This window comes from Rhopalosiphum maidis, chromosome 3 (assembly GCF_003676215.2).
Source record: "Rhopalosiphum maidis isolate BTI-1 chromosome 3, ASM367621v3, whole genome shotgun sequence".
Classification (NCBI taxonomy): Eukaryota; Metazoa; Arthropoda; class Insecta; order Hemiptera; family Aphididae; genus Rhopalosiphum; species Rhopalosiphum maidis.
In genome coordinates, this window is record NC_040879.1 from 10,747,004 (window position 1) to 10,767,847 (window position 20,844).

General features: G+C 33.8%; 2 protein-coding genes across 2 annotated transcripts in view; one reads left to right on the forward strand and one right to left on the reverse strand.

The window, feature by feature from the left end:
• Window positions 1-3,119, forward strand: part of LOC113559605 — a 30,731-nt gene extending 27,612 nt beyond the window's left edge. Inside the window, 1 exon segment of the mRNA XM_026965347.2 lies at window positions 671-3,119. Within this exon segment, the coding sequence (XP_026821148.2) occupies window positions 671-944 (274 nt within the window). The 3' untranslated portion in view covers window positions 945-3,119.
• Window positions 3,109-19,336, reverse strand: LOC113559606. Its single transcript, XM_026965348.2, is given in 13 exon segments — window positions 3,109-3,484; window positions 5,046-5,129; window positions 5,131-5,292; window positions 7,681-8,159; window positions 8,890-9,318; window positions 10,171-10,600; window positions 11,599-11,853; window positions 12,559-12,922; window positions 15,575-15,828; window positions 16,428-16,601; window positions 16,988-17,357; window positions 17,458-17,573; window positions 19,289-19,336. Coding segments are annotated over 13 exon segments (3,390 nt in total). The 3' UTR covers window positions 3,109-3,259.
• Between the last annotated feature and the right edge of the window lie 1,508 nt (window positions 19,337-20,844).

Sequence of the window (20,844 nt, forward strand, 5' to 3'; positions counted from 1 at the left end):
CAAAATAATTATTCATTTATGACTATTATAGGTAGTATGACTTCCATAAAGTATTACCACTTTAAAAAAATTCAGCATTTTTTTCATAAATTTTTTCTGAATGTTTAAAAATTAATTTTACAAAATGTAGGTCATAAAAATGAAATTTAAATTTACTTTACTTCTATAGAGGGAAAAAGTTTCTATGGTCTTTCAGCTATTTTTAATTCAACAATTAGTCTTAAAGTATTAATATCTTTTCTATGTATGATAACATGATAATTATTTAATAGTTAAACTAAAATATATTCACAGAATACCAGTCACAGTTGTACGATTGTCGTTTATCAATAAATAATAAATTAGTATTTCAAGTCTTCAATCAAGAATAATATTTTATTTTAATTGCTTAATAATTTCTTCTAGTTAATACAGTAAGTAATTACTAATTTGCAATTATACAGTAAATTATATTGTGTATGATAAGAATAAAGATCAAAATTAGGGATATCATTAGGTATTATATTATGACTTATTGGTGATATGTATGTTAAGTATTGGATACACAGTGTCTGTTCTAATCAAAGAGAAATATTTTTTATCTTTAACTGTAAGAAAATATGTATATAATTTATTAACTTTATTATAACTTTATAACTTTTTTATTAACCAATCTCTTCCGTATCAACAGATCTCACTACCAGCAGCAGTTTCAACAATCGACTACACAGCAGGCCGATGACTCCAATACTACTATAAATATCACTCAAAACCAAGAGCCTGTCGCTTCTACAGCTGCCACTACTACAGTATTAACAACTACTCATAACTCTACTTCTGTATCTAGTAATACAAATATGAATGCATCTCCAAATTGTTGTAGTACAGCTACTAATACTACTAGTACAAACACTGAACAAGACGAGCCTCCATCATCATCTAATATTATTAAAAATAAGTCATAACATGAATAATTATAAATTTTTGAATACTATTGAAGAGTATCATCACTGGTACATTTCAATATAATTAAAACCTTTACAATATTTATCATACGATGCACTTTACTAAAATACTTGTTTTGGTATATTTGCTGTTGAAAGGATTTTTTATTTATTTATTAATTTGTGACCTAGAGTAAATATGAGTTAAAATTATAGTTTCAAATTATTTAATAGAATTTCTTTTTATTTTATGGAATTTTCAGTTTTTAAGGACATTTTTTATTTTAAGAGCATATCAATGTTTATGACACATCTGTGTAAATTCAAATTTTAAAAATTGAATTATATTTTATGATTCTTGTTATTTTATAAATTATATTCTACTGATCAAATCTTTCATTTAAAATATTATACAACTTTTTAAATTAATGAAGCTATAAATAACCTTTTTGGGAATCTATACATTTCGGTACTCTTTGGTTATCACGGCGATTTTCGGATGTTGCAATTTGGTTATTGGGACTATCAACAATAATTAAAGTATAATATAATATTCAATGGGGCACACTAGAGCAGCTAGGTAGTGAGTAGTAGCTGGTAGCAGCTACTTCTCTTGAATTTTTTGGCTTAAAAGTGTAATGGTACTTCTGTGCTAAAATGATATTCAAAAGACACTGTATTTATATTAATTTGATATAATTGATAAAATGAATACTTTGTATAAGGTGAAAAATGTTATGATACGTTGGTTAATATTTAAACAAAAGATTCATCTGTTTGAAGAGCTTGATAACACATAATCTCAACCAAATAGCTATCAAGATGCTGACAATGTATTTCTCTATATTTTTTCTTTTACCATTTAAATGATCCTATATTTCTATGTACATTGCCTGTTAAATTTTAAAAATTTTATAAATTTATTATTTTTTTCATAATTATTATTTTAATGCATTATTTTACATTTTATGGCATTAATAAATTTTCATATGACATATTTTTAGTTTTTTTAGTGCATCAAATTTCTAGCTCTAATATTAATAATTAAATGTGTTCAAAATTACTAAAATAATCCAAAAACTATGGATACATTTTAATCTACCTCAACATTTTTACACCATAATAAACATTAAAAGATATTATTACCATTGATATATTTCTGTTAAACACAAATGATGACAAGATCTTTAATAAATAAATCTTTTTAATGTGCTCAAAATTACTCATATAACTAAAATGTTTTTTATACATTTCAATATACCTTTAAATGTTCACACCACGTATACCTAATACATTTCAGATTACTATCATGATTGGTACTTTTAAAAATAATATAAACCTTCTTAATATTTTACATTTATTAATTAATAATTAATTCAATTAATTCATTCAAATATGGATACCAATATTGATAAATTTTTAATGTGCTCAAGTTGTTAATGTGACCAAAATGCTATTGATGCATTATAATACACTTAAAACCTTAACGTTAAATACTCACGACTATTATAAGAACAATCAAGATCAAACACTTTGAAGATTATTTTCACCATTGATACAATATGTCAATATAATAAAAACCTTTGCGATATTTAACATTCATTAATTAATTGTAATATGGATATCAATGGTAATATAACTTCAAGGTGAACAATATTGTTCATATGACCAAAATACTATGAGTACATTTCAATCTACCTCACCATGAATCGCATTTAAGATTACTATCACCATTGGTACATTATAAACTTTTACATTTAATGTTAGTTAAAAAATATATCACCAATGGTGATAAGACTTGAATGAGCTTAAAATTATCAATATTACCCAACATGCTATTTATGCAATTGAGTCTACTTTACTTATAACCATCAATATACATTTTACAAAGACATCACTATTGGTACATTTCAATCTACTAAAAAAACCTTTGCAATTTTTATCATTCATTATTTAATTGAATTCTGGATACCAATAGTGATGATATTTGAATGTTTTGAAAATAATTTACTATGAAAACAATAATTTATTATTGTAAATTTGTATTATATGTTTAAAATCTAAGGTAACGATCGAATTTTGTTTGTTATAAGTAACCCCCGCGATCGTGGCGGGGTTTAGTAATAATAGTTAATCGTAATTTTAGTTTTAAGGTAACATAGTTGTATGAAAAAAAATTAAAAAATTAAAAATGTATATATTTTGTGTTTATTATTTATATCATAATAGTAACATTCTATCCTAAAAAATGTCTTACGGACTACGAACAGTATTTATTTAATATGCATCCATATATTGTATAATAATCAATGGTAATTACATTGGTCAACATTTTTTTAACACTTATTGCCAACAACACTTCTCCGCCGCCGTCGGAATGGATTCCATAACCATGTATTTTTTTTATTAGTACTCTCGTTTCCTTCGCTGCCACCGTTCGCATTCTGTCGTCGTTGGCGACGTTGTTTAGAGTTGGATTGTGACAATATGGGTGGTAGAGATGGAGCTGAATGTATAGTTGAAGTTAAGGCTGCCATATTTGTACTTCTCCGTTTGTAAATCTATATGAGATAACATAAAGAATAACCGATAAAAAAATATATAATCGTAATGTCTGTAATAATAATTAAATAGAACATTGCTAGATTTTTTATTTATAAAATCGATGAAATTACAATTTACAAAGTTAACGACTTAACATAAAGCAATTATAATTTAACTTGAGCTTTATAAACGATACATGGAAATATGGATAACTATCGAATTTTTATAAAGTACCTATGCTTGACAAATGACAAATGACAATAAGTATATGTTTTGGGCGAAAATTAGTTTCTATAGGTACCTTTTGGATTTCAAAGTTACCCAGCGCTTAAGCTACGGGACGTAGAAAAAGAATACTATAATAATGATAAAACAAACTAAACAAACTGAGATCATTATCTTAGAAAAAATTCTTTTTTCAGCTCCAAAGCCCCCCCCCTCCTTAGCCTAACAACACCAAATAAAACTATAGGTTAAATAAATAAATAAATAAATATATTTCTGTCTTACTAAAGTTCCCTGTAATTAAAAGAAGATTCAATCGCATCACACATTCTGAAAACTTCATTTTAAGTGTAACCGAATGACATTAAAAAATACCGAAAAAAATATTGTACAAATTAGAACTACACACGCTTTTATACAAAATACAAATTATGTATAATATATATTATATAATAATAATAAAAATATATTTTTAATATTTTATAAACTATTGCTATAACTAAGAACAAATTATGAGAACAATTATATAAATTGATCGATTGAATATTTATGTTGAAGTAGCCGAAAAAAAACTACATTTTTTTGAAAATTAAGTATACTTATCATGTCTAGAACATAGTTGATGATATAAATATTTGGTAAATATTTCAAGTACCTGTCTACTCGAATTACTACAAATTAAAAAATTTAATTTTTTTGAATAGTATATTTACTACGGTTTTTTATTTTTTTTTTTTTTAGTTTTTTTTCGGTTATATTGAAAATTATTGGGCATTTTTATTTTTTTTCAAATTCCAGCAGAAATACCGAAAACGATATTCAAAGATTTCATTAAACCGCTTCAAATGGTTATTATAGAAACAATTATAAGAAAATTAAAACAAAAACCTTAAGTCCATCATTGTGAAACTAATAATTGCACCTGTCTAATACATTCACCACCTCACTCAAAATAAAATTAATTATCAAAGCTGATTAATGCGTCATTTTTTTCAGGGTGTAAGAATTATAGCATTTTTGATTAATAACGATTATCCACAGTTTAGTGACGAATTTTAGTCTTTATTCTTTTTATATGGTATACGACTATAACTGGTGATACAAAAATTACCCGTGGTCAACGTCATAATAATGATTAGAATTGAATTCATTGTACGGCGTGGTATTTTAAACGATTTTTCTAAAACTGTAGATGAATAAATTTAAAATAAAATTATTATTAAAATTCTTCAATATACAAAAGTGAATGAAATCTTATTTGTTATTATTATATTTGCGCATTGCGCTTATGCGTGTAAAAATGTATACAATATGTGTAGGTAGGTTCCTACTTAGACTAGTTAGACTACCTACCTTGTTTGGCTCCGCAGGCGAGTAACTGTCAGATGCCACCGCTGCAGTGATCGGCGTGACGATTTTCAACTGGACGACGACTGCTCCAGTCGCCGGAACTGCCCCTCCGACGTCGCTGATGTTGGTGGACGATAAGTTCCGCCACCCTGCGGCACGTTTCCCATCTGACGTCCATTGCCCTGCCGCCGCCATCACCAGAACTTAACTTTAACGCCACCACTATATCACCACGTCTCAGACCGACGTGCTGTACCGAGAACAGAACAATAATAAAATAAAATATGTAATAAATAACATTTTGTATAACCATCATATGCAGTGGCGTATTTACGGGGGGAGATTAGGGAGAAATACCTCCCCCGTTGGCCAGCATTTCTTATTTTTTAGCTTATATTTTTATGACAATAATTGTGTTTTTTTTTCATTTATCCATAGCTAATAAAATGCTAGGATGTTTGGAGCCACGGCTCTAGATAGAATTTCTTTCTATTTAAAGCTGTGTTTGACACTGACAATTTTAGTTATATCTCCCCTCAACGAAATCCTAAATACGCCACTGACTACAGTCTATATGTGGATTTGTATAACTGATTGTAAAATTAAGAAAAAAACACTAGTACAATAGTCTTGTTAATCCAATACCTGTGGCCTGTGGGACCACTAGAACCCGAATACTGTCGGATCATCGAAAAAATGATTTAACTAGGTATACAGAAATCGAAAAAAATATTGTATTTTCATTATACTTTTATTAAATCACGCGTATATATGTACTATTTATATCGCCAACAACTGACAAATTGATAATTTTTGTTGAAAATCCAACAATATTATCGAAAGATTCAATTATATTTATATATTTACTTCGAATTATTTAATATGATAAATGATGATCCAAAAATAAAATTTTAACAGTAAATTATAAAAATATGACGGATTATACTTGCCGAACTAACGCAGTGCCAAAAATCAAGACCACTTACTATATGTATCAATGTTTACATTTTAATTAGATTTATATTAAGAAGACGTTACTATATAGCTCATTCATCATTGTACAAGTGTTTGTACAAACTACAAGTGCGTAATGTCATGACAAATTTACATTTGACAGACGGCAGTTCATGACCTGTTATAAAACCTAATGGTAAGAAATATTATTTAACGATAATTTGTTTAATTTTACTGATTTTTGCGTAATATAAAACCAACGCAATTTCAAAATTCTCATAACTCGCCAAAAAACCGAATTATCGTAAAAAACGACGTAACAAACATAGATAATGACGATAATGTGCTTACGCCATCATTAACTTTCATAGTGGATTAGAAAAAAAAATAATACTAAAGCTAATGTCGCTAATGAAGCTAAACGCGAACTGTAAAATTGCCATGCTGCGCATGTGTAATACAGAGACGAGAAATGTTCGAGTATGGGCGGTATGGCGATGGCGTCCTAGTATAGAACCTATAATATAATAATATAATAACAAAATGATCAAGATGGTACTATGTCAAATTTCTAGCAAATTGTATATTATGAAAAATACATTGTTGTTGATAAATAAAAATATCTTACAGTATATGACAGAAAATAACTATTTCAACGTAATAATTATGGATAAATATCATAATTATTAAATACGATGGTATGTGAAAATTTGAAGGTGGGTGCGTAATTACTGGAGTTGACAATAACAAATAGTACAAAAAAATGGTAGTTATATTGATGTATCTATTTTCACATGTTAATGACCAGTGGCATTTAGATAGTAAATTGACCTCAAAAATGACATCTGACAAACACTGCATACTTTATTATTTTGACAAATTACTAATACATTTATAGGTATTAAGTACTAGATTCCTTGCGCGAAAAACACATATGATAAATACCATATAGGTACCTAAAGCAAAAACGTACCATACAAGCCATGTAAAAGTTGAAAACGAAAGAATTCATATAATAATTAAAAATTAGGTAGGTATCTGATAAAAATAAAAAAAAAAATAGGTAAGTATGTAAAATTTATTCTAAATATGTTCTGGCGTAAGACATCTAGTGAAAACAATAATATAAAATAATCGCTCTAATTATGTTACAGGTGAAAACAAAATAATTGTGAAGTGTGGTAAAAATTTAAAATTGTATTATGAAACGAAGGTAGTAGGTACCGTCAAAATTCCAAGTCTCTACCTATTATACTAAAGTTTAGACCAGGGCCGCCTGTAACCTTTTTGGGGCCCTGGAAAGTAACATAATGGGGCCTCTACGACTTAGACAGACTATTATTTTATAAAAATTGGTAAATAGGGTGGTGGTAGATAAGAAAAACTCTAGATTAATATTTAACTATAAATTTTTTATTATTATTATTATTATTATTATTACTATTAGCGATTATTTGACTCAACGATTTAGGCTTAACGTTGTTTCTCTGCCAGTCAGGACAAAGCCGCTTATATGTACAACACACGTGTATATTTAAGACCACATTTAACACACATAATTTCTCTTACTACCTATCGCGTTCTCGTCAATTCTACGGGTGACTGTATAATAATGGCCATATGAATATATGATATAGTTGGTAAATAATTAACGGAAGTGATTTATAATATTTATATTATATACTTGTGCCTGAGAACTGGACCGGACGTGTCCTACGGTAGCGGGCGGGACCGCGGCCGCTGTGCCGCCGCCGTGGCTGCGCAGCTCGAACCCAAACCATCGGTCCACGAGCTGAATGGGGTCTGCGAATTTGTCGTCGTCGCAAACGTCTTCGTCACCGCCGCCGGGAGAACGATGACGGCCACTGCCGCGGGCCACTTTCACCCAGCGGGGCCGCGAACACTGGTGACGCGCCGAAAAAACGGCCACGGGCCCTAGCCCGGCGAACAGATCGGCTCTGCGTTCCTCGCGGTCGGCGATCTCGTGCTGTCGTTCTTCTCGCTTTTGTCGGTGTCGATCTTCACCGCCGCCACGTTGTTTGGCCACAGCCGAGTCGCATTCGGCGGTGACGCCGTCCACGTCGTCGCCGTCGGCGTAGTTGTCTCCGTCACCTGTGTCCGTGAAGTCAGGCGCGATCGACATCAACCGAAATCTGGTCCGCGCTGTGCATTATTTTAAAAACGAAATTCACAATTAGACACAATCACGATTATCGTCCGCACATCATTAGATATTGACTCAGATAATATTATAGCACTTCAGACCGGATTATTATTTTTATTTAATGGATTTTATAAGAGGTCGATAAATAAGGTGATATTTATAATTGTATTTCCATTTGTTGCTTTAGAAAAACAATGTAGAACCTTTTAAGCATTTGATTTAAATGCGATCGGCCGAAATAATTTGACGCTAATATTATGCCATTTACAGATTAAAAAATAAAAATCATTTATAAACGTTTTGCTACAATGACAATAAATTAAATTTGCAGCAACTGAGCAATAGTGGAATATATTTAAAACCCGTGAGCAACAATCAGATGCAATAAATACCTAAAAATTAAATTCCAAAATGAAATATTTGCAATAATTTTTTTGGTCTTTATTTATAACAAATTTGTTTTTATTTGTATATAATCTATATTATAGTTTGTCGATTAGAACATTCTAAATATATGAGTAATATATTATATAGTGTATAGATTTACGAGCTTCTTTACGAAAACTCATAAAAATCAGTGATTGTATATAATGTATAGGTAGCTATTAAGGCACATCGTACTAAAATTATTGCAGACGTGAACGCCAACACTGTTTATACATAGCTATATCGACCATTTGAAATTATGGATGTACAAGAATACAGCCAGTAGGTATACTTGGTACTTACGTCTGATTAACACACCGCGATCGACGTCCAAACCTGGGATGCCAGCGATGCCGGCCCCGGTAAACTCTTCTTGATCGCCCGAACAAAAATCGGCTACCGCGGCAGCATCGACGCCGTCGTCGTCCGAGCAACAATCTCGACAATCCCAGCATTGGCTGCAGCTCTTCTCGGCACGACCAACTCTGCGGTCGCTGTCGCCTTCGCCTTCGGTCGTACCGTACTCGTCGTCGCCGACTTCGTCGCGGCGTTGCAACAGTAACAGCCGTACGGTCCGCTGCCGTTCTCGGTCCAACACACCGGCCAGTAAACCCCCTCCGCCGCTGCTGCCCGACGTATTTCCCTCGGATTTAGCTCGTAGCTGCCGACACAGTCGCTGGGCTCGGTCCGCTCGGTCGTGGGCCGCTGCAGCCGCCTCCAGCAACAGCATACCTACAACGCGGTTATCATACGGATTAACGGGTTCGTCCGCGACTGACAAATAGACTTTATTTATTGTTTTTAATTTATAAAACGAAAACATGAAACATAATAGACTAAAAATAACAGTATATTTAAGGTGTAACAAGACTATTTGATAAACTTCCATTGCAAATGTTACTATATTTGTTAAATAGTCCTGTTACACTCTGTATATAGCAGTGAGATGTTAATAACGAACTTGAGGAGTTGGGGCCATTGCGGTTACATCCATTCGCCACAACAAGACAAAATACAAAAAATCATTATTATTATTTTTTTTTTTTATGTAATTAATAATTTAAGAATCCACTTAAACACTGCGACTGTTTTATTTGAAAACCGTCATTATAACTTAAATTTATAAACCAAAAATTATGATTAAATAATATGCATTATTTAAAAAATATATTGTGTAGTTAAGTATATATTTGTATTTTTTTTATGACATTTTCAAACCAGACTCTTCGCTATGTCATCGTAATAATTTAAAAGCACAGGAAAATTCAAAACATTTCACTAGCTATATGATCGAATGAGATACTGGATATAATTCATTTAGAACTTCACACGTCGTTGAAACACCAAGAAAGTCGTGAAATTTAAAAGCTAAAGGGACTAGAACTCTGTAACAGTATCATCATTGGTAACGCGGTGGGCGGCGTAAATACAACGCGATTAACAACGCTTACTGCAAACTATAAATACATTTTTTCGGGGGGAGGCTATAGAGAAGATATTAAGGAATCCCGGCCTCTTTATAGTTGCATCAACGGGTTAACTCTTAATAATTAATTAAAATAATTTTTAGGGTTGAATCCATACCGAGTTGTTTGCGACGCCGCCGTTGTTGCATCACCACCGAGGTTGCCTCGTCGTCGTCGTCGTCGTCGTCTGCAATCTCAAGACCCACGGCCGCCGCAGCCGCCGTCAGTTCCGTCAGCAATTGGCTGGCGTCCGAGTCGGCGGTGCTGTGACGACGGGCACTACCCACATGGTGTTGTTCGTCCTGCGGCTGTCCGTCAGCGCTGCATCGGCGATACGGGAGCAAGGCGCACGCGGCGAACCGGTACGCCAGCGCCGCGTAGTGCCGGTCTTTGATCCTGCACACGGCCACCCAGACGTCTGGTAGCATGGACCCAGGTGTAGACGTGCCACCCTGCTCGACGCCGTTTTCCTTACCGCGATGTGTGGCTCTGTCGTTTGGTGGGCGGCAGCAGCTGTTGTACACCACGTCCCCGTACATTCGCGATACCTTCGCCACGAAAACGTAATATTATTCTACAGTGATGGACATGTGACCGAGCGTAGGTACAATGCGTAGTTACTGTATATTATATAAGTAATATATAACCACAGATATACTTATAGTCAACAGTTATACTCGATTAGTTGTAACTGATTACAAATTGAAAAATAGATGGTTTGGTAAATTTTAACCGGTCATACCTACAGGCTACAAGTTACAGTTAAAGTAACTCATAGTTACAATTTAACTTTAAAGCTATTTGTATAATATAGATACTAAAGTTGCTTAATTATTTATGTTTATTTCTTCGATAAAAATAATTTTTGTAAGTATGTGTATTTTCTAATAATTAAAATTGACAAGGCTATAAATATTTATGATAAAAAACAAACTTTCAAATTAATATTTAATAATGTACGCGTATGAAATATTTGAATTTTTGAAAATTACAACAAACATGATATTAATATCATCCAATTATTTCCTAATCAGGTGTAACTTTAGATACAAATATCAAATTTAAAGTTGCAAAAATTTAAATTTACTTGAAAATTACGTAAAATAACTTACGGTTTAATGCCAAACCTTGATTATATAATTAATAGGTACCTATTCTAATATAGTAGTGTAATATGTACAACTTTGTACAAATAAATAATAATAATACTTAAAACATTGTACTAGATTTTTTTTCTCAATAGATTGTAATAAATAGGTATATTATTGTTACTTTCACACCATTGACCATCTCGATTGTAATGACAATAGACAATCAGATCATGTTATTATACATATTAGTGTATTATGTAGGTATAATAATATAGCTTATATATGTATACAATGTACATACTTTCGTTGTTTATGTGGTTTTATATTTAAGCTATAACTATCCTTGTATATTATCATTGAGACATTATAAACACAATATATGACTTTCATTCTGTTCTCGTTTGTTGTTTTTATTAACCTCAACGCAATGCGTAACATGTATATGAGGTACTCACGTGTGCCGCTTCACGAGCCAACTCTGTCCATGTCGGTGTATTTACGGTTACTTCGCTCATCCCTCCCATGTTAACACCACCGACAGCTGCATCTCTGTCACCACGGCCACGGTGGTCACCACTACCAAGTTCTTCTGCACTGGCTTCGCTTTCTTTGGCTCCGTATCCTCGATGACGTCGACGGCGACACTGCTGCCGAACAGATGTCAAGAACCGCCATTGTAATTTTTCAAAAGCGCATTCGTGAGCCTGAGCCTATGTGTGATCCGTGAAAAACACTTCAATAAAAATTTGTTGAACAAATTCAATTCAATGGACATTAGACCAAAAGTCATACAGCCAAAATCACAACAATTATAATGTATTTTATTATATTGCTAAACCGCAAATTTGAACTGCTCTTAGAATATGCGAAGTTGGTATTTAAAAAAGTTCCAATTAGGCCAAATGCACACAGTCGCAAATCTAGGAAGGACACTATGAAATATAAGTTTTTTCCCCCACCCCCGTTCTTTGGAAATTGTATACATTAAATAGATAGTTAATTCATACGTCTTAAAACTATAGTATAAATAATATAATATAAATTATCAAATAGTAGTTTTATAATTGAATTTCTATAATCTAGAATATGAAATATACTAAAATAATAATAATAATTGTATTTTTTCTAAAAAAAATGTTACCTCCCTCCCACTATTTCAGATTTCAAGATTCGTTCCAGGGCGCACACGAATGTACTTTAAAAACGACACACTGGAATAACCTACAGGCCACTACTTTCGCGTTGCTTTGATATATACGTCCGGGCAACACAGCTATTGTAATCAAATATTAATAATGCTTTTGGAACAAACACGAACGTTACGACTTTTGGCCTCTTTGCCATCGTAACTATATATATACCTATGCGGTCGTGCCGACAAGTATATAAATATAAAATAAATTAACATCACTGACCATCATGAGTGCGTATAGGACGCCGGTGGCGCGCAGATCGGCAGCACGAGCGGGTGCGTTGGCGAACGTGTCGCCGATGTGTCGGTACGCGCCGGCCGCCCGCAGAAAGCACTGCGCGGCGGCCGCGGATCCGTCCACCGCTTCCGCACCGGTCGATGTCGACGAAGAGCCGGCCCGTTTTCCCGAGCCAATGCTCATGTTGTAGTCGTCGTCATCGCCCTCGTCTGCGTCGTCTCTGCAACGGCGGTCGTACTTTGCGCCCATTTGCGTGTGCACCGCCGCCACGTTGAACAGTACGCACGCTTGTTCGAACCGGACGGTGCGTTGGCCGCACGACGGTACTGGACCACCAAACGAATCGTACCTATAGACGAACGCAAAGTACGGGATTAGTTGGTTTGACTTTTGGAAATTTCGAGATTTTTACACAATCTTTTTTACCAGTGAACCTGGTCTAATCGAGCTACAGGTATTTGAGACTTGACCGCAATGTCGCATTACAGTAGACTACTGAGAGTTTTGAATACCTTCTAGGGTAATACGCTTGTGTAAATTATAATATAGATTCAAATAAGGAGTAATTGATCAAGTATACTTTTCAAAATAACTGGGGACAAAACAAAAGGAAAACGAGATTTAAGCTGTAATTCAAATACATATAGCCATATAGGTATAATTCATCAAATGTTGATATATTGTCATTTTCTAAGCATGATGAAATTTTCAAAATATTTTAACTTTTTTAAACCTATTCATAGACATTTTTAATTTTTAATTTAAATTAGGTTTTTTTCTATGAATACTGATGAAAAATTTATCACTGAATAAAATGGTAAAAAATTACCAATTAAAGATGATTGAAAATGTATAGTCACAGCAATTTTTTTTAAACGTTTAAAGTTAGAATTTTGTCAAAATTCGTTAAAATCTCAAAACCTTACAAATTATTTTGTAATTTTAAATTCATAATTTTTTTTAATTTTATATGTAAGATTTTAAAATTTAGTATAAGATTCTTTATGTGTTTTTCTTGCCTATGACAAAAATAAAAAGTTGACTGGAGAATTACATTAACTTTAAATGACCGTGTGAAGTTCAAATTTTTACGATTTTTCAGGATAATTCACTCGTGTACCTAATAAGCAGGGCTCGAGACTTATAGTACTTAAAATCTTTAAAATAAGCGCTTAAAAAATCACTCAAAAACATCATTATAAGCACTCAAATAAGCATTTAAAAAACTTAAATTTGAGCAAAAATATGTAATCAAAAAAAAAACTTTATTTTTAAACGATTATTAGGTACTAGACATAATTTATAATTATGCTAAAAATAATATAATTAATGACTACAAAAACTATTGAAACAAAATGATTAGAAAAAGTCTTTATATAATAAAAAAATCAAACTTCATTTTCGAGACATTTTTCCTTATTGTTTATAGATTTTCCAAGGGTTTTTCTAAAAAAGCCATAAAAAGTAGAAAACCCGATTAAAAAAGTAAAAAAAAGCACTTTTAAATTTCATAATTGGACATGTCTTAATATGACATACACTTCCATAGAACTCTGCTACATTTTAAGTCAATCCATAAAAATAGGCAAATGCTTCGAATTCCGAGCCCTACTAATAAGTAATAACAATTTCTCTTCAAACGATTTTTATGTTTTGTTATAATTCAAAAACAAGTAACTTTTGATACTTATAATTTTTATCAAATTTTTATGTTGGCATTTGCTACACAAACATAATTTTTAAAAATTCTTGAAAATTTAATATAAAATGTCTCATAACATTTCATTAAAGATTACACCAAGGTAAGTAACATACCAATAAACATACCGTGGACTGCAGAATTTCTCCAGTGTCAAACAATTGTTATGGACGTTGTAGTAATTATATTATTTAATCAGCAGTATCATATCAAATATTGTTTTCCGCGAATTCCGTTTTTAATAATTATTTTAAGTTAGGTCAACGTGATGAGCTATATTTTCATTTTTCACCAACGTTGTTATTGCACATTCCATAATGATAAGTATAATGTACGTATACTTACATGTATATAATCTACGACAAACGGCTACTAGTAATGCAGTGTGTACATCGACATAAATCTCAACCTTATTAAGTAAGTTCGAAAATTGAGTAAGACAAATCACATTTAAGAACAAACAAGTAAAAAGAGAAAATTAATAAATGACAATAAATAATACGTCGAAGTTACCAGCATGGTATACGGGCATGCGTATAATACTTTATCATTTAAAATTTAAATAAGTGGTCTTCAACCGGTGGGTTGTAACTCAACTTTAGATCACATGAATTTTAATATTTGGCGATGATATACTTTGAATTATTAAAATAATGTTTAAAAATAATATTTTAGGTACGTGTGTATAGTAAATATGTTTTATATCCAAATGTAAATGTATGTTTTGTAATTGTACAAAGCAAATAAAATTAACATAAATAAATAATACCTAAAATGGATCCCTATAGTCTAATAAGGTTGAAGACTTAAATTTCTGATATAGATAATAATTTTCATTAAAATGATCATTACGACATTACCCATAGACGTTACAAACATAAAATGAGACAATTATAGCTAACTTATAATTAAGAGTATGTTTTTATACATTTTTCAAAATAATGAGTGAGTTAATTGTCCATGGACTTAATTAACTAATCGTTTAGTTAACGATAAACTACACAGCAGTAGTTACAAATTAGTAATTAATACAATGCAACTATTAAACAAATATGTACAGTGACATTTCAAATAAATTACCTCACACCTACCTAAGAATACATACAATTATTAAATCACAATCAACAGATAACACTGTAAACATTTTCTAAGTACCTACCAACCATTTGTAAATGGTGAATGTCGTCAAATGATAATGCTGATTATATAAATAATTTATATACATATGCCAGTTGTTTCATAACAATATGTCATATGTGTGGACATCTGTCAATTTATCATAATAATATATTATATTATTACCACTCGAAATAAATAGCTGGCGGTGGTGACGAAAATGACGAGCCGGCGACGGTCGAGTGCTGTTGCTGCTTAACGTGACGATAATTGGGATCCTGCTGCTGGCGATTATGTTGGTGATAATTTCGCGGCGTTGTCGTCACCGACGCCACCATGGGAGCGGGCGGAAAAAACCTACGGTCCACGTAGTACAACTGCCTGTAGTACCGTAGCAAAAGTCGAACGCCGTCCAAGTCTCTACTAGGCGTCTGCGTGTCCTGTAAAACAATAACGATAAGTTCAACTTAAGTTACATTTCACTTGCGTTATGTTCGCTTATATTATATCTGGTATACTATTTTACTCGTACGTAATATTATCATATAGGCTTATTAAAAAAAATATCAAAAATATCAGTCGAAAATATTTTTTAGACGTTATTTTAGTACTTACGTAAATATTTAAATAATTATTTTGGCATTTTCTATTTAAGGCCCCATGATTTTTTCTAAAATATCAATGTACCAGCTATATCTATTTTAGTAAAGGTAAATGTTTTACAATATTCTAATAGCATGACATGTATATATTATGATTATCACTTTCATCTGCTGGTTGTTGAGAATACTAATTTTTTAAATACATTTTGTTATTGTTTATGTACTTTACGAAATCACTATGCATTTAAGTTTTCTATTCATAGCTTTATTTCTAGTTTAAACTTAAACTTTAAAATAAATAAACACCGTTTAACGTATTGAAATTCTATTTTTTTTCGTGTTGATTTTTTAAAAACACATCCCTCGCCCTTTATATACGTTTGATATTACATCATGTGTGTATACATAACACGTAAATAATAAACATATACACATACCACTCGGAGCTGTGTCAATTCGTCTATGGCTTCGCGTAACGACAATGAACGCCGCCGTACCACGCCACCACTTGCATCGCAATCATCTCCGTCGTCTCCTATACCACCACGGACAGCGCTTGTCTCTTCCGGTGTCGCTGACAAATCAACGCCATAGTGTTGACTAATGAAACGCTATGTAATACATAAAATGCTATATAATATTAATATACAGTCGAATTGAAAAAACAGAACAGATACGTCAGTATTTGAATATTGGTCCTACTTCTTTTAAGAACAAAAAATATTCCTCATACATATTGCTTCTCGTTTTTAAATGATTATTGATTTCATATTTAAAACCTTATAAATCTTATTAAATAGCAGTAAGTTTCAGTGCGTTTGGAATTTATTTTATTAGAATAAGTAGGAACTACTATTATATTTATATATTACACATATATATTACACACACACACACACACATACACACACACACACACACACACACACACACACACACACACACACACACACAATCGGATAGGCTGTGTATCTGTCATAATATAATATTACATTACCTCGAGAGGTGGACCAAAATCTATTGGTCTGGTGTCTTTCAACGGCACGGCGATCATGGGCATTAACCGTTGCCGTCGCAGTCGTCGTCGATTCGCCATTGAACCGTCTGCACTGACAGGATCACAACGGCGACTGTCAAAATCATCTTCATTGTCATCGTCATCGTCGTCTCGGTGCTGATATACGTCAACCGAACCGTTAAGCTCGGCCAGCTCGTCAGCCAGCAATCGGACGTTGGAATCTAAGAAACTCAGCTCCAGTGCTACCGTCTGCCTGATGAGCTTTCTGCTTTTACTCTTATTCCTGCGGCCACCGCCACTACCAACGATGCCGCTGTTATCGCCACTACCGCCGTCCTTGGTGGTAGCCCTAAATCATTCATTATATTATTATGGAGATGTATAGAGTAAATATAAGAGTTTACTTATAACGCTAAGGAGACATATTATATTGTATATTTTATACTCACCGCAATAGATTCTCAGCGCCTTCGCGTAACCGTAGCTCCCGGTCCATCTGTCTGTTCAGAGCAGACCTCGCTCGTTGCAACTTTGCCCGACAAGTAGCCGCCTTTGGGTCTGTGCCCTATTTATAACAACAAACAAACGTTAATAAACACAAATGACAAATCATATAAAATTAGGTTAAACAGTGTATAATATACAATGCATTATTTAGCCACTAGCCAACTGACTTGGTTGATGCGGATCCGGAAAACGTGGTAAACGAAGTTTCAAAACAAAAACAATCATTTTTCCCCCTATTCTTAATAAACCTCATAATAAACCGTACAGCCATACAGGTATATGTATATATAGTTCAAAATATGCAATATGCATGCATAATATGTATTATAATGCATTGTGGTGACGCAGTCTCTACTAAATCTTAAAAATAACTACAATGGAAATAAGTTATCGGTTCACTTTCTACAGCTGCGAGGTACGACTCGGGGTGGTACCTCTGATGATGTGCGTTGTATTCGTACATAATCCCGCGGGCAAGCTGCTACCATTCAGTGTTATATTCATTTATAAAAATCTATATGTACGTATAAGTGTACAGCAGTCATAGCACATCGTCTGAATGTGTATTCATTAGTATTATTTATCATAACGATCTTTGTTCGCGATCGTCTGTGTCGGCAATAGAAAAAAACGTAGGTATAACACTATCGGTATTATTCGTGTACTACATCCCGCAACAGGTAGGTGGTATACCTACATAGTATATTAGTGTATTAGATACTTACATTATACTCATCGTCGCAGCCGCGTTCCGATACTATTGTACTGGCAAACGGGTACATTGTAACGGGTTAACACGTGTTTTATGTATAGGTATATATCGATGCGGTACAATTTCATCGCCACTGCCGCTGACGACGTACATTGTACTTATATTATAGTAATTCCTCAATAATATGTACTATTATTGTGTATCTACTACCACCTACCTACCAACCTACATCACAATCTCTGCAATGTCATGTCCAATTTGGCAATTTACAATAGGTATATACTAATATGTACAACGCGTAGATATACTATTTATAATATTTCCTCGACTTTTACGACCACCTAATGTGTCATATTATCATATAGATACCCGCTGCAAATACATAATATATATTATATGTATAGACTATAGGTACTGTACGTTCTCATTTTAATTTAATACGTTTATAGTATTTATATACGTATGCGCGCTCGGACGACCGAGTTTGGCGTGCACAGATTTCCTGGTATATCTATACAATAATAATAATAATATAGTATAGCTGGTGTCTGCAGGTACAATAATAATAATACATAGTAATAATATAGTAGTGGACGCAGCGATAAACAGCGGTATAATAATTTAGGACGGAACCGTTATACGCGCGCAGTTATACGGCCGATGGGAGGACATGCGAGGGGAAATCTTGTGCACGCCACACACACACATTCACACATAATATATCTAGGTAATAACTAATAACACTATATTACACACACACACACACACACACACACAAATGGATCAGGCAATCGCGGACTTTGACTTGGCCGCTGAATTTCGCGATTTAAGATCGAATAGCTCACACGAAATATATCGTACGCAAGTACCTACGTTTAATTTATAAAACGGTGGGCTTAAGATAATAACTATATGAATATGACTAGAATATGACTGGATAGGAGCTCGCAGTCGTATCCGCTTTAAGTAAACTAATATCATTCTCGAGTAACAATAATTATAGGTACATGACATTATTACGTATTAGACAATAACATAACTATATTATATATTATACTGACCTTTGCAATGGCCCGGTTCTGGGCCCTCGTCACCGCTGTGGCGGCCATCGTCCGCAGCCAACTGTTGTCGTTATTAATCTGTGCACTGTGTGACGACGTCGTCGACGATGCTGTTGCTCAACCCGCCGTGGAACATAACACACTCGACGCGCTTACGATAGCAGGTACGTCGGCGATACGGCCCGAACGGCAATGGACTAAGCCGCGGCGGTAACGTCAAGACACGACTGTTTGCCGTTCGGTGACTTCGGTCGGCGTGTGCGCGCGCGCGTCCGTCCGGCCGATCTCTCCTCTTCGCCGCCGCAACACCGGCGCACGAAACCACCAGCCACTATCGTCACCGAGGACGGGGGAAAGGATAATATTATTATTATTATTATTATTAAAAAACCGACGAGGACGCGTCGACGATTGCGTAGTTTGAAATTACGGCGGCGGCGACTACGACCGGTGGGAGCGCGGAGATCCGGCACAACGACTGCTGCGCCGCCACATCCGTCGCGGTTAATATTATAACAGGTATCCGAGTAACCGTCATCGTCGTCCTATGTACACACACACACATATATATATATATATATATATAGTGCCGGTGGTGCGCGCATATGCAGTATTAATATTATTATTATTATTATTTAACCATTGTTGGGGCCGTATAGATGAAAACTCGTTGCGCACCGGACTACCAACAACTACTACCTACCTATAAACGCAACACACCTGTGCTCGTTAACAATTTCTGGTTTTTTTTTTTCCCCACCGAGTCGTATTATACGGCACAGCGTACCTATATAATAATTATATTATTATTGTTGTATCTTCGGGCACCGGTTCACACACAGACACACATATTTTGTCCGGTATGTACCCCGCTCGCACACCCGCCCCATCCACGAGACTCGGCGACGACTACACCGACGTTTGCCTAAACGATTGTGCGGACGATCACCCGACCGGTCGGTGGCGCCGAGAAAACGAAAACACGACGAACCAATACTGTTTAGCCCAACGACCTATGTACAAATTGTACAATACACGCGTCACACGTATAAAACATGATATAATACATACTACGGCGGGAACGAGAACTCGGTGACCGACTTGAGTCTATATATAGGTATATGATCGATTGACACTTATAATGTGCTCACCGCAATTGGCCGTACACGTTATGCAATATAACGTCGTTGAAGAGGTTTAAGGTCCATATTATACTCATAGGCTCATAGGTAAGGCACACATAGATTCATGTACGTCCTAACTCTGCACGTCGAACAAACGATTGCAAATCCGAGTACACCGCATCTATATATGGATCTAGTATACCGTAACGATTGGCAAACGACTGTTGTAGTCGTACCTCGCTTACATTATTGAATTTCGTTTTATTTTAATCTATATTTTAGATCGCCTGCAGATAGGCAGATAACTACTTCATAATATTATTAATTATTAAGTTGATTTATTATATAATGTAGGTACTATAAATATCACAGCAAGAGATAATAATATTGGTGAGTTCGGACCGGATGTTGATGACTTTTAAATTAATTTTT